The 15,298-nt window shown below is 50.2% G+C and overlaps 1 protein-coding gene across 1 annotated transcript; it reads right to left on the bottom strand.

Moving 5' to 3' along the window:
• Positions 1 to 574: 574 nt before the first annotated feature.
• TMEM38A (transmembrane protein 38A) lies at positions 575 to 14,677 on the bottom strand. The gene is made up of 6 exons (XM_016209387.2): positions 14,542 to 14,677; positions 6,234 to 6,390; positions 5,797 to 5,981; positions 4,707 to 4,794; positions 2,947 to 3,064; positions 575 to 2,174 (listed from the first exon to the last, which is right to left on the bottom strand). The coding sequence occupies exons 1-6, from the start codon at positions 14,663 to 14,665 to the stop codon at positions 1,935 to 1,937; spliced, it is 912 nt and encodes a 303-aa protein (XP_016064873.2). The 5' UTR covers positions 14,666 to 14,677; the 3' UTR covers positions 575 to 1,934.
• Between the last annotated feature and the right edge of the window lie 621 nt (positions 14,678 to 15,298).

The following is a 15,298-nucleotide window of genomic DNA, read 5'->3' as shown; positions in this document are numbered from 1 at the left end:
TGGGTGTGAAGTGGTACCCTCCCACCCATTTCCCAGAAGGCGAAGGATGTTGTGTCTCTTTATGTGCTTATTTCTGTGCCATCTGCATATTCTCTACGGCAAAGTGTCCATCCAAATCCTGCACTCATTTTAAAACTGGGCTGTTTGTTTTCTTACATTTTTTGAGTTTTGAGAATTCTTTATATATTCTGCATACAATTCTTTATCAGACGTGTGATTTTCAAAGATTTCCTCCCAGTTCGTGGCTTGTCTTTTTCTATTAACAGAATCTTGCACAGACTGCGAATTCACCTGCAAATCCCAAACACCCCCATTAATCTCTCCTATCTTTGAAGTACAGTGATAATCATCACCCCCTTTTTCCCAAGAAGCAAACAGGCTTGGAAAAGGGGAGGCCCCATCACCTGTTGGTGGCAAAGATTTGAACCGGGGTCTGCTTAACCCCAACACCCACAGACCTCACCCACAGCCACTACCTCCCACTGGATATCCGGGCTGCCATGAGCCTCATTCCCCTGGAAACCCCGAGCATCTCTAAGAAAAAAGCAGGAATAAATCAGACAAGCCAACAGGGTTCTCTCACAACATATTTATTTGCTGAGCCTTCATGCCGAGCCTTGATGGACATGCAAGAGGATGAATTCAGGGCCTTACAGTCTCAGGACCCACCCAGCTCCTAGGTACCACCGGATCAAGGCACTTTCCCAATAGCTGGGCAACACGTGGGACCCCAATAACCCCAAGCCATTCTCAAAGCAGCTGCAGATTAATGCCCTGAGCACACCCTGAGCACCCATGTGCAGAGGGCAGCCTCAGGCTGGCCTGGCCTGGGCCCAAATCCCACCTGAGACCGGCCATAGTCAATCAACCCACCCCTCTCAGACATCCTGGTGACCTAGGATGAGATGAAGGTAGCTGGGAGGGGCCTTCAGCTACCATCCTCCTCACTCACTCAGAAGCAAGTTCCCAGCCTGCCCAGCAGCGGCACAAGGCTCAGCAGAATAGGTAGCAACATGTTTGCTGAGTGACTGAATGATTGGCAATGAGCCGGCATGAGGGAGGCCTGATGCTTCCAGGGCCCAATGGTGAGTGCTTGAAGCTCCCTGGACAGAGCTGGACCTTGGAAACCTCACCCAGTCAGCTATGTTTCTTTGGTTTAGGGGTAGCCCAAAGCCAAGGATCAGAACAAGCCTTTCCCACCCTCCAAGCTCTCAGGTTTGGCCTAAATATGTCTACTGAAGGCCTCCTTCGTGCCAGGTAACTTGTGGGGGTCTCCAATCCACAAACACAAATGATCTAAAACGCAAAGCTGTTCTCAAGCACAGTGAACACCCATCACGGGCTCTCCTGCCAACTGCACGATGCTTCTGAGCCTATAAGGCTGGTTCACGTGCAGCCTCATCAGCCCCTGTGTACGGAGGAAGGCCAGGAGACCCCATTATACAGATGGGGAGCACGAGGCTCAGAGAATGAGGCACTTTGCCCAGGGATGCCTGGAAAGAGTCAGCAAGATGTGGAAATCACAGCAGCTGCTTCACAGGAGGTGCTCAGAAACCATCGTCAAATAAACATCTTAATGCTGCTTGAAATTTGGAGTCAAGACATAATTTTGGAGAAGAAATAATGAGCCAAGAATATAACTGCCAGTGTTTGTGGCGGGAGCTACTGCCAGGATTCTGTGGCCCCCCGCAAATCTGACTCTACAAGGATCCCACAGAGAGGACCCCCCATTCCTACAAATGCCCTTCACCCCCATATCTCATCTAACCCCTCACATCAGCCCCAGAGGGTGGGCTAATGGCCCCAGTTTTCAGACAGGGAAGTTGACGCCTTGAGAGAGGACAGTTGAGCCCAGGACACCTCCCCCACCCCTGACTGAGGGTTCTGGGGCCGGGTCTTCTCCCCAGCACCCCATAAGTCCCCTGGGCAACCCCCTAATCTGCCTTCTTGGTCTTCTTCTTCCTGGAGCCCTCACTCAGCTCCTCCTTGGACTTGGTGGCCATGGCTGAGTGCGGTGAGCCAGGCCCACCGCCACCGTGGGATCCTCCGTGGGCCCCACCATGGTTGTCATGGTGATGGTCACCCACCAAAGCCGTTCCAAACAGCACAGGACAGATATAGCCCTCCAGAACATCAAAAGGGGAGCTGTGGGAGTGAGTGGCTGTCAGGAACACCTGAGGAGGGATGGCAGGGGGACAGGAAGACAGCAAGAGAGCCAGAGGGAGGTGGAGAGAGAAAGCAAAGGGTGGGGGGAGAAGGGAGAGAAGGTCAGCCAGATCAAGGTCAGAGGTAGCCCAGGCCCAGCCCTCTGGCTGCACACCCCCTCACCCCCAGGAGGGTGACCAACTGTCCCAGGATGTAGAACTTTTGGTGCTAAAATCTAAGAGTGCTGGGCTCACCAGGACAACTGGTCACTCTCTCCCACACCTGGGCTCAGGGAGGAGCTATGCTTGGCCTGGAGTCGCTAACTCCCTTTTGATGGCTCATGGTTCCCTCCCAGAGAGGCAGCAGCCGGGCTCCCCAGCTCCACAGGGAGGGGGGAGAACGTGGCCCCTCCTGGAGGGTGGGGTGACCCCAACTCAAGGCCTGATGATCAGACCACCACCATTCTTGGTCTAGCCCAAGTCCCCAGCACCCTAAGGGTGCCTTCTTTGCATTTGTCCCTCTACTCTCCACGCCCAAGGCACACCGACCCTGCACACTCCTGCCCCCCTCTGGGCTTTAGCCCAGGCTGGGCCTCCTGCTGGGAAAGCCTCGCTCCCTCACTCCCGTCCCCGCCTGCTGGACACTGTTCTCCTCAGACCCCCCTCCATGCATAGACCTACTGGCAAGTTCCTGCCCTCCATCCCCACTTAGGGTCCTCCTTTCTTGGACACCGGACACTGCAAGTCCAAGCGCCCCGGCCAGGAGGTGCGGGTGGGCGTGGGTCAGGACAGGAAGGCTTACCTTACAGGACACCATGAACATGGTGAAGATAAAGATGAGACTGGCTTTGGACACTGGGAGCCAGCGGGTCTGCTGGAGGGTGAAGAGGATAGCTCCGTACAGGCTGGCCTTGGTGGGGCTGGAGGGGACAGCCATGGTTACTGGGAGACACGGCACAGCTCAGGGCTTTACCTCTGTCCCAGATCCCGTCCTCTGCCTGCCCCCAGCCAGCCCCAGCTCCCATTGGCTTCTGAGTGTGAAATGGGAAAATACCCATATGGCGTGGAGGAGGTGGTGGCGTCTGTGTGTGCAGTAAAGGGTTAAATTCATTCAAAGAAAAATCGGGTCTTGGAGGTGTCCTCTAAGCCATAGGAATGTCCTCTGTGACAGGAGTCTTTGTTTACTTGGGGACTTTGGGTCACACCAGATAGTAAAAAAGTGAATTACAGTGGGGATCTTGGGCCATGTGGTATCAGCTCAACCTCTGGAGGAGCTGGAGGCTGAGGTTAGCCATGCAGGCAGTCACCTATGTCTGTGTCACTGGACACCAGAGCTCAGAGAAGTTTGCTGCTTGGCCATATGCAGAGGGGACAACCAGAAGCTCAGTGTGGTCTCTCCTGGATGCTACCCCATGTGTATCTTAGCTTTGCTCATTTAAATCTGTATCCTTTCCCTGTAATAAACTGTAACCCTGAGTGAAAGGGCTTTGCCGAGTTCTGTGAGTCCAGTGAATCATTAAACCTGAGGGTGGTCTTAGGGACCCCCAAACAGCACACTCCCTCAGGAACTGGGATTACAACACACAATTTTTCTTAACTTCCCTTTCCTTCCTTGCAGACTAGGTTTCTCAGATGCTTAACTTGTTGCAAGAGACAGACCCATGACTTCTGTTCCTGAAGTCGTCACTCACTGCATGTACTTAACGATGATAATTCTAACTAATATTTCCAAAGAACTCACCAGGTACCAGGGCTGGGGTGTGTGTGTTATGTCTGTGATTCCAGGGAACCCTCCCCCCCTCAGCTGATGAGGTGGAAATAGAATCTGAGAGGGGAAGCCACTTGCCTGCTTAGTAGCAGGCGATGGAACCATCTGGGCCCCATTTCTCTGCCAGTGAATTGAGGGTGGGAACAGACTTCTCGTGGAGATGAAACGATACAAAGCCACATTTTCCAAAGTGTAAAAAAACAGGTAATTTTCATTGGTCTACGGGTAAGCCTTTTAATTTTGTCATATTTTAATAGCTATAGGTTTACTTACTGTAGATGGGGAGAAAACTTAACTAGCCCAAACCTGTGAAGCCTTTTAAAAATATATTAGGCTAATTGCAGTGTGGGCTTCTAGGTTGGGTCTTGGATGCTGCAGTCCAGCCCTGCCCACCATTCTCCACTTAGCTCCAGCCACATTCCCCACCCATACTCCATGCCCCAGGTTCCCCACCCACTGGTGTACTCCTACCCTGTAGGACCAGGCAGAACTGTTGTTTTTTCTGACTTGACTGTTGGCAGAAGTGATGGCCTCTATCCAGAGGCTCCTTCTTTTCCAGAAAACTCCTATTCACTCTTCAAAAACCAAATCAAGTGTCTGATTTCCCTGCATCTCTGCCTGCCTCTGCCCCCTAGGCAGAGTTGTGGTTCCCTCTCTGGGATCCCCCAGACATGTCCTCTGGAAGCTTCTGGAAAGCAGAATCACGAGCTGGACTCTAAGTTACCAGAAGTATCCAATTCAGGGTCAGGTCTAGGGGGCACAGGAGGAACAGATGGGGAGGGCAGGATACTCACAAGGACATGTGCAAGATCTCGTTGGTCTCTGGCTTCCAGACGCCTCGGAGCAGCTGCTCGAAATTGGACATGAGGGCAACACCAGAGCCTACGAAACAGGGTGCTTCTGAATGAGCCCGCCACCCCAGCTTCCTTCTTGGCTACATTCCCATGGCAGCAGGCTCTCTGCTCCTGGAGTCTCTCTGGGGGGCAATGAGCCTGGGGGTATGATGGTCAGTTGCAGGTGAGGAAACATGCTCAGAGCAGGCAGAGTCTTGCCGAAGGTCACACAGCACATTTGGAGCAAAACAAGCATGAAGTAATCAAGCTAATATCCCACCTGAAAGGCTTGGGCAAATCTGGGCTGCCTGCCCTGGTGCTCCCAACCCAGGACCCTGAGCTGTGCATGAGGCTTCCAGAATGCCCCTGGCACATAGCCTCTCTCCTTAGGGCTCTGAGCTCTCAATCTTTCTCAAGCCCCTTGCCCTCTGGGAGGCATGCTATACCCCTGGGGAATTAGTACAGGCTTCCTGGAGAGAGGGTAAGGACACCCACGTGGAGACATAATCATCAAATTTCAAGGAAGAGCCTTCCCATTTCTCCCAAACACTCGCTAAAGAGGCTTGGGTACCTCTCCAGGAGCAGCTGTGTGACTGTGGTCCCTGATATGTACCACTGCACCAGGGCTCACAACTGAGGTGACTTTGCCTCCCAAGGAGGCATTTGGCAATGTTACAACTTGGGAAGGGGGTGCTGCTGGTGGGTGGAGGCCAGGGATGCCGCTCAACACCTGGCCATTCATAGGATGGCCCCCACCACAGAGGATGATCCAGCACCAAGTGAGTAGTGTCACAGTTGAGAAGCTCTGCTTCAGGTATCAGGTGTCTGTTTCATCATTGTCTTATCTACCTTTGACAGTTACATTTCTGGAAGAATCTTCTCATTTGCTCTAAAGGTGTCGGCTAATGGGCAGCCTGGACTCCTGTAGCAGTCCTGATATCCCTTAGCCTGGGGCAATGGTTGTGCCAGCTTGGGTGCCCAATATGTACTATTGAACAGAGGGGTTCTCAACTGGGTGAGTTTCAGTTGTCATCATCATGGTCCTGTTTACCTTTGACCCAGCCAGTGGCAATCATGACGAACCACCCGTGGTGGTAGTGGTGATGCGCGTGGTGGATGCCCACAGCGATCTTGCGGACTCTCACTACCTCCTTCATGGCCACAAAGATGAGCTTCACAGGCAGGAAGCAGACACACTTGTAAAAGAGGTCCAGGGGGCAGAAGAAAATCAGGTACCTTCAGGGAGAGAATGCCAAGCATCAGGGGGTAGACCGATTCTGGGGACCCCAGGAGGCGAGGTTATATCCAGACCCCTCTTCCTTGTGTGCCTGGCTCAGAGCTGGGCAACAGAGAGCAGTGCCTTCAGGGCCACCATGGAGGTTGTGCTGCTGGATCCAAGTTCCTCCAACCTCCTACTTCCCTGGTGGACAGGTCACCCTTGCCCCCCGGCTCTGCTCCCCCACGCCCTGCTAGCCTGGCAGTGCTTACCAGACAGCTGAGGCCAGCAGGACACTGGAGTTGTTGCTGAAGTAGTCGATCAGGGGCTCCCCAAGGAGCAGATCAGCCAGGATGTAACTCCCGAAGCAGTGCAGCATGGCACATAGCCAGGACGCCATGGGGTGGCGCCGAGATAGCTCCACTGCTCCTGGGAGGCAGGGGGAGTAAGGGGGTGGAATCATAAAGCATTTGTCTTTTTGTGACTGGCTTATTTCATGTCCTCAAGGTTCATCCATGTTGTAGCATGTGTCAGAATTTCCTTTCTTTTAAAGGCTGAATAATATTCTAGACAGACAAGAGGAGATGTGAGTAGAACTATGGCCCTCAAAAAGATATATTGATGTCCTAACCCCTGGTATCTGTGAATGTGACCTCTTTTGGAAATAGGATCTTTGCAGATGTAATTATCTATGTTAAGATGAAGTCATTAGGGTGAGCTCTAATCCAATGCCTCGTGTTCTTGTAAACAGAGATGAGATACAGGGAAGGCGCTGTAAACATGGAGGCAGAGACAGGAGTGATGCACATCCAAGCCATGAAATACCAAGGTTGCTAGCCACCTCCGCAGCCTAGGAAGAGGCATGGAAAGATTCCTTTTTAGAACCATTGGAGAGAGCATGGCCCCACTGATAACTTGATTTTGGACTTCTGGCCCCCAGAATTGTAAGACAATAAATGTGTTGTTTTAAGCCACCCCGTTTATGGTACTTTGTTACAGGAACTACAAGAAATTCATACAGAAGGCCAATATGAAGATGGAAGCAGAGACTGAAGTGATGTGTCTACAAGCCAAAGAATGCCAAGGATTGCTAACACCAGAAGTCAGAGAGAGGCCTGGAAGGATCCTCCCCTAGAGCCTCCAGAAGGAACCAACCTGCTGGCACCTTGACTTAGGACTTTTGGCCTCCAGAACTGCAAGAGAATAAATTCCTGTTTGACCACAGATAACTGAAACTATAGAAAGAAAAACTGTGAATGGGCCTGGGGTAAGGGTGGAGGGGGAGACTACTGTAGTTCATAGATACATGCACAGTGGTGAAGGTATAAATACAGGGACAGGAACAATACAGGCTGATTTTATGGCGGCATTTACATCCAGAGAGGGAGGGAAGGGAAGGGGCAGGGTTGGCTGTGTCTGTCACTGTATTTTTTTTAAAAAAATGATCTTAAGCAAATCTATCTTTACATCTGTTAAGTCTAAGTGGAGGGGACAGAGGTGACTGTGATATTTATCCTGTGAGTTTGAAATACTTAGTCTTCAAAACTAGAAACAACAAGAGGCCCCCTGAAAGTTGGTAAGCAGGAAGGACATGGGTTGCTCTCCTGCCTCATTGCATTAGGCTCCACAGTCTGTACTGAGCCCCCTTATGTAGTCCTTACTGCCTGCCTACCTCTGATGGGTGTGGACAAGGATCTAGTAACAGGAGATCTCACCTCCTTGGGTGGGCAGTGGAGTGTTCTACCTGGAAGACCCCATCAACAGGCTCTAGAAGATTCTGAAAAGTCCATGTTCATAGCAGCACTGTTCACAATCACCGAAAGGTGGAAACATCCCCAGTGTCCATCAAATGACAGATACAAAGTGTGACACATTCAGTCCTGGCCAGTGTGGCTTAATTGGTTGGAGTGTTGTCCCATACACGGAAAGGTTGTGGGTTTGATTCCAGTCAGGGCACATACTGAGGTTGTGGGTTTAATCTCTGCTTGGGGTGCGTACAGGAGGCAATTGATCAATGTTTCTCTCTCACATCGATGTCTCTCACCCTCTCCCTCCCTTCCTTTCTCTGAAATCAATAAAAATCAATAAATTTTTCAAAATGTGACACATCCATACAATGGAACATTATTCAGCTTTAAAAAGGAATGAAGTACTTGTTGGGGTGATCACTTTGTAAGGTATATAAATGTCTAATCATTATTGTATATGTGAAACTAATATAATATTGCATGTCAACTGTAATTGGAAAATAAATTAATTTTAAAAAGGAATGAAGTATTGATAGATACTGCAACATGGATGAATCTTGAAAACATGCTAAGTGAAAGAAACCAGACATAAAAGGCCATATACAGTATGATTCCATTTATGTGAAATGTCCAGAACAGGCAAATCCATAGGGACAGAAAGCAGATTAGTGATTGCCAGGGGCTGGAGGAGAGGGAATGGGGAGTGACTGTTAATAGCGATGGGGTTTCCTTTTGGGGTGATAAAAATGTCCTAAAACTTATATACTGTACATAGATGGAAATATAGTAGGCAAAAGTAGGTTTACAGTTGTGAGTATGTGAAATAGAGTTTATTCTAGTATTATTACTTATTAATTATTGTATTATTTATTTGTATTACAGCTGTAAATCTACTTTTGCCCACCCCTGTGTATAACATGGCCTTTTGCATTTGCCTCTTTCTTCTTTTTCATTTTAAAATAAATTTTTATTGCTTTCAGAGAGAGGAAGGGAGAGGGAAAGAGAGACAGAAACCTCAATGATGAGAGAGTCATTGATCAGCTGCCTCCTGCACGCCCCCTGCTGGGGATCGAGCCCGAAACCTGGGCATGTGCCTACCAGGAATCGTACCTTGATCTCCTGGATCATAGGTAGATGCTCAACCACTGAGACACCAGCTGAGCTGCATTTGTCTCTTTCACTGAACACAATATATTTTTTAAAATATGTTTTTATTGATTGTAGAGAGAAAGGAAGGGAGAGGGATAGAGATAGAAACATCAGTGAGAGAGAAACATCCATTGGCTGCCTCCTGCATGCACCCCCAGCAGGGATCGAGCTCAAAACCTGGGCATGTGCACTGACTGGGAATTGAACTGGGAACCTCTTGGTTCATGGGTCAACACTCAACCACTGAGCCACATCAGCCAGGCAAGCACAATATTTTTAAGTGTAATCCTTTTTACTGTTGTATAGTATTCCATCGTAGAAAGAGATCACAAGTTATTTAACCATTTTCTTGCATATACTACATTTTATAATCAGAAAGCATGCCTAATAAAAGTTATTTTAGAGTAAGTCATTTCTCTTTGCCATCCCCACCAACTAACCATGTGATCTTGGACAAACTATTTTTTCTCTCTGTGTCCTTTCCTTCTGTCAGGTGCAAACCCCTAATGCTTTCTTTGCCCAGCTCCTAAGCACCATGCGCATCTTCTCCCTGCCCTCAGATTATCCTAAAGTCTCAGCATTTACCAAGGTCCTACAGGAGTTAAGAAAGCAGAGTGCTCTCTTCTCTATTTAAAACTCTGCCAGCTGAGCGTTAATCCTTCAGAGCAGCTGGTGGGTCCTGCAGGGACCAGGTCAGGTGAGGCACCCATGTTTTGCAGAAATGGATACCTCTGCATTTAAAAATAACCTCCAGGGGTTGAATTCTTTCCAGGGTCTTTCTTGTGCCCTCTGAGGCTATCTCAGGGACTGAGACTGGGGAGTGGGGGTGGGAGCCTGGGTTTTGCAGGAGTAAAGCAGGCCCCATGTTTGTACTATGGGTGAGTCCTGATAAAAAAAAAAGTCACACGTCTGGGTTTTGGCTCCGCTGCTCACTCAGGCATGGCCTTGGGCAAATGACTGCTCCCTCCCCAACCTCAGTTTCCTCTGCTGACAAAAGAGAACGAGAACACCCCCTTCACAGAGTTGTATTGATGACTCACTGTGGTGTGCATTATAATCATTACGTTTCTTATCATTATCAATACCCTCCTGGCAATCCTGGAAGGACAGGAAGAGTCTCCCCATTTCTACAGATAGGAAGACTGAGGCTGATGGAGACAACCTGCTCCGAGGACCCACGGCAAGGCAGGGGCTGAGCCACTGTCCCCCTGGCTCCTTCCCTTTGCCACACTCCTCGGTTTGGGGGCAGCACCTTGAAGCAGCAAAATATAGGTTTCGACACCAGGGTTGCCACCACAGTTCTCCCCGCTACTGGCTTCAATTTGCTCATGTGCTGTCTAGGGTGACTGGCAGTTCCATTTTGCTTAGGACCTAAGAGTTCCAGGTACATGGGACTTTGGGCTCTTGTCTTGGGCAAACCTGGCTGAGCTGGTCACCCCAGTGCGCCTGAGGATGAAAAGAAATTGCTTAGTGTCTAGTAATTATGTGAGAGTTATTCCTGGAACTGAACTGAAATGGAAAGTACCTGTGGGTGTAAATTCTATTGGGTGAATTTATAAAAATCAGCTCTGCGTCAGAGGAGGAAATCCCAATCAGGTCCTGAGTTCTAGCCTTGATGGGCTCCATGACGTTCCCGCTGCAGGGGTCAATGTGCTGTCTGTGGATGGCAGGGAAGTACTAGAAGGTTCCCCAGGGCATTTGCAGCACTGCCCCTCGTTTGGTGCCATGTAGTCTTAGGTCTACACAAATGAGGCATGAGACAGAGTCTCTCAGCGACTCTAAATTCTCTTCCTGAGCATCGAGCACAGCTTTCTGCCTTAGTTTCCTGCCCTGTAGAAGGAGTAGGTAGTCCCTGCCTTGCAAGGTTAGAGGCTAAGCAGCCCTCCACCCTAAGAAAGCTTATAGCTCAAACCAGACGCCAAGGAAATGTTCTCTTAGCCCACACAGCATTTTTAAAATGTTCAAACTGCAGCCAAGATGTCCTTCAATAGGTTAACAATTAAACTGTGGTACATCCATACCATGGAATATTATTTAACACTAAAAAGACATGACCTATCAAGCTATGGAAAGATGTGGAGGAACCCTAAATGCATATTACGGAGTGAAAGAAGCCAGTCCGAAAAGGGTACAGCCTGTGTGAGCCTAACTCTATGACACCCTGGAAAAGGGAGAGCTCTGGAGACAGTAAAAAGATCAGTTCTGGGGGTTCAGGGTGGAGGGCAGGGGAGAGTGATGAATAGGTGGAGCACAGGGGATTTTTAGGGCAGTGAAACTATTCTGTATGACACTGTAATGGTGAATACATGTCACTATACATTTGCCAAAATTCATAAACGTATAATAGCAAAGATTCCTAATACAAGCTATAAACTGTTTGATAATCATGTTGGCAATCTATGATAATAATGGTTACATGATGATAACAGTGTTAATAATAATGTTGGTTCATTGATTGTAACAAATGTACCACTTTGTGGAGAATGTTGACGGTGGGAAAGGCTATGTGAGTGTGTGTCGGGGGGGGTGGTCAGTGAGTACACAGAAACTATTGTTTCAGATTAATTTTGATCTGGATCTAAAAGGGCTCTAAAAATAAAGCCTATTAATTTAAAAAAAGAAAAAAGTGTTCCAACAGCCAAATCACATTTCCAGCTTTCCTTGAAAAACCAGTTCTGATGGTTCCAGCCTCAACCAGGTGGAGATGAGCGACTGGTTTTTTGCTTCCCATATGTCACCTGCCTGGCCTTTGATAGCACTGGAGTTTGAGATTCAGTCTAGATCAATGGTTCTCAACTGGGAGCAAATATCTGGGACACTGGCACTATATGGGGACATTTTTGGTTGTCACAATGGGATGTGCTACCGGCATCTAATGGGTAGAGGCCAGGGATGCTGCAAAGCATCCTGAAATGCACAGGACTGCCCCCACCGCAGAGAATGATCTGGCCCTAACCACCATTAGTGCCGAGGTTGGGAAACCCTGGTGTAGAAAGCCAGCACCCACTACTTCCTCCTGTCTTCCTGCACAGAGTTGGGGGTACTGGAGGTGAGCCAGACCCAACCCCCCTGCCCCATGAAGCAGCTCTTGGTTTAATAAAGAGCTCCAACCTCTTACAGTTCATTACTTCTCAAAGGTTAGTATACTTATGGGGATCTCATTCAAATGCAGGTCTGGGTCAGGGTGGGCCTAGCATTCTGCATTTCTTAACCGACTCCCAGGGGACACAGATGCTGTTCATTTGAGGACCACACTCTGAGCTTTGTCTTCATTCTCAGGAAAGCCTGACCCAGAAAATGCCTGCATCCCAGGAAACACATTCCCTCACTGCCTTAAAAATAATTATAAGTACCTCTCCCAAGTCCCTTAGACCCTACCATTGACAAAGTTCTCAACGTATCTTCACAATAGTTAGGAAAGGGAGTCCAGGATTATTTTATCAATGAGCCCATTTCAAAGATGAACAAACTGAAGCTCATGGAGACTCAGTAAGCAGCCTGTGCTAGAGGCAGAATCATTCCCAATTTGGAGATTTTTCCTTAAAGGCAGCTTGGCTCTCATCTTCAAGGGTGCTACTTGTGCAGTTGCCCAGGACCCAGTGCTCAGAGGGCAGAACATTCAGTTTGATGTTCTACCACCACTGTCTGGAAAATCTCAATTTCTGAACAAGGGATTCTGCACATTCTGAAGCTGCAATCAGTACATGGATTCTGAGAAGAGATCTTTACAGAGCCTCAGCAGGACCACCAATCTGGGGGGTGGGGCTAACAGCCAAGTCCAAGGCCTCCCTTTTCTAAGGGGAAGCAACTAAGTACCCTAGAGTAATCCTAGTGATTCTTGGGGTCAAGCGACCTGGGTTGGAATCCCAAGGCCAGTATCTACCAGCCACAGGACAGAGGTTCATTGTGTATGTAAAGTAGCTTAGCCTCCATTTCCTGTTTCCCCAGTTGTACTGGGCAGGGGGGTCTCCACCTAGACAACAGACAGCAATCACTGGGGAAGGAGAACTTCAAACATAAGGATACCAAAGCCCCTCCCCAGATATTCTGAATCAACTGGAGGGCTAAAGAGTCCCCAGGAGGCTCAAACGTGCAGTCAGGGCTGAGGACCATTGAACCCTGTCAACCTTCAGGAACCTCAAGCTCCTATACTTCTAGTTTATATGACTTACTCTGCGACTCCAGTAGGAATGTCCTGACCCCTCCTGCAAACTCCTAGCCAGCCTGGAGACCCCTTTCCTCCAGACACCTGTGTCCTACATTCCTAGGAGGCTCCTGTTCCACAGTTTGAGATTTCCTAAGGTGTGCTGGGTTCTGTGCTCACTTTGGGACTGGCCTGAGCCACCAGGAATTCATCCCCATACAGGAAATACAGACCTGTGGTCATGCTACGACAATACAAAGCTTATTTTGCTTTGCAAAGTAACTGCTCTATAGAAAAGCTTTTTAAAGAATAGACTCTGGCCTGTGGACTGCCAAAAACAAAACAGAACAAAAAACTTGGCAAGTAGAGTATAACCCTTTCTGCATAAGATGGTGGATTTACATTCATAACTGAGGTTATAGACGCAGAGAAGAGAGGTCTGGAAGGGTAGCCACCACATCAACTGTAATTCTCTGTTTTTTCAGCTTGATTTTAAAATATACAGGAGCACCTATTTTTAATGATTAAAATTTAAAAAGCCATTTCCATTCTGAGAAGAGCATATGGGGTGATTTGCATCTGAGTGGGAAAAAGGGTCACAAAGTTTTGGGTGATTAATCTTTCTTCTAAAGCTAAATTCTACGTCCATTTAGTTTGCTGGTGTACTAGAATAGTTAAAATACTGAGAACAAGAAATATCTGTGAACTTTGTATAAAAATAGAACACATTCTGTGGAGGCCATTTACCCTCATTTAAAAAATGGTGTGTGTGTGTGTGTGTGTGTGTGAATCCTAGAAGCTGGGTCTTCCCCTCTGCGATTCTCCACGGGCGTCTGGAGCTGGTGGGAGAAGGCTGACCCCAAATTACCCCACCCTAGGGCCGGTTCTGCTCAGTAAATGGAAAGGATGGGGGCCAGGGCTGGAAGAATTCCCGCAGGGAGCAAAGATCCGGCACAGCCTCCCTGAGGGGAAGGGAAGGGAGGCAGCCCCATAGCTGCAGCGGGGAGGGGGCACCGGTGTCACTTTCTCTGAACCTGACCCCGGCACGACCGGCCCTTATATAGACACTCAGCTGCGCTCCTGCTCCCTAGCCAAGGGCAAGGAGGGAGGTCACTGCAGCGCGTGGGGCCAAGACGTCTGGCGGAGCCGGCAGCGCCCACCCCCGCCTGCCCCCTCACCCCGACCCAGGCCCCTTACCCAGCTTCACACACACACACACCCCGCACTAGAACCCCTGACCTTCTCTCCCTGCCCCCGCCCCAACACCTGTTCCCCCTCCTCTGAACTATCACGTTCCTCTCCTGCCCTCCCGCCCCCATCTGCTTCCCCTCCCCCAGCCCTAACATCTCCGGGGGCTTCTCTCCTTGCCCTCCCTCGCGTTTCTCCCCTGCCACCCCGGTATGGGAGAACCCCGTGATGCCAGCATCTGTCTGCTCCCCCGAGCCCATCCCTGCAACTGTCCCCGCCACGATCCAGGGCTTCCCGCTCCTCGCCCCAGCCCCGCGATGCCAGGCCCCTCCAACCCCCGCCCTGGCTCACCTGGCTCATACTTGAGGTAGAGGATGGAAACGATGAAGTAGCTGAGGTCGAAGACGGGGAAGAGCGGCACCCGAGAGAAGCTGAGGGCCAGCTCGCCCAGGCTCAGCGCCGACAGCAGCTCCATGTCGCGCGCCGGGTCCCACCCAGCCCCCAGCCCCGTGCGTCCCGCAGCCCGCGATCCCGCGACTGCGCCCCCCGCCGCTGGGCCCGCCCACACCCGCCAGGCACCGCCCCCAACCCGATCCCGCTCGAGAGGAGGGGCGACAGCTGTCGTGGGGCCGTCCTGTCCTTTGGAACTCGGCTGGTCAGGTGTCCCCTACTTTGACCCTCCTCTGGGCCACCATGACCTCATTCAGCCCATCGAGGCGGGGTACTGACCCCTGTGGAGTGAGCTGGGCAGGGGAGCTGTCCACTGGGGAAGAGGGGGTCCCTCACGCACGGAGCCCACCCAGGTGGGACGGATCAGTCTGGACCGCGTCCAGATGGGGCTCGATGAGGACTGACGTCCTCTGTGGAGTCCTCGGACCGGGACTTCCATCCCTTGTGGGGCCTGGTATGTGAAGAGCCCCATTTTTCCGTACCCCAAGGGGTCCCTTCAGTCAGGACCTCGTCCTCTATGCAGCTGTCACGACCCCAGTCTTCCGCGTGGCTCCGTAAGTTATGACCTCCGTCCCCCACGGGGACCTACGTCCTCCAAAGGGACCATTTGATAGGGATCCCCCGCCACCCGTAGTGGGGATCCCCGCCTCTCATGGGG

Source organism: Miniopterus natalensis, chromosome 4, assembly GCF_054644295.1.
Source record: "Miniopterus natalensis isolate mMinNat1 chromosome 4, mMinNat1.hap1, whole genome shotgun sequence".
NCBI classification, from domain to species: domain Eukaryota; kingdom Metazoa; phylum Chordata; class Mammalia; order Chiroptera; family Miniopteridae; genus Miniopterus; species Miniopterus natalensis.
The sequence above is the reverse complement of the archived record's forward strand: the minus strand, read 5'-3'. Positions and strand labels throughout refer to the sequence as shown.

Coding starts and splice junctions, on each gene's coding strand:
- TMEM38A (XM_016209387.2), bottom strand. CDS start 14,665: ATGGAGCTGCTGTCGGCGCTGAGCCTGGGCGAGCTGGCCCTCAGCTTC. Junction 5,982..6,233: donor CTGCTGGCCTCAGCTGTCTG/GTAAGCACTGCC, acceptor CTCTCCCTGAAG/GTACCTGATTTTCTTCTGCC. Junction 3,065..4,706: donor GAGATCTTGCACATGTCCTT/GTGAGTATCCTG, acceptor TGTCCCCTCCAG/CCCCACCAAGGCCAGCCTGT.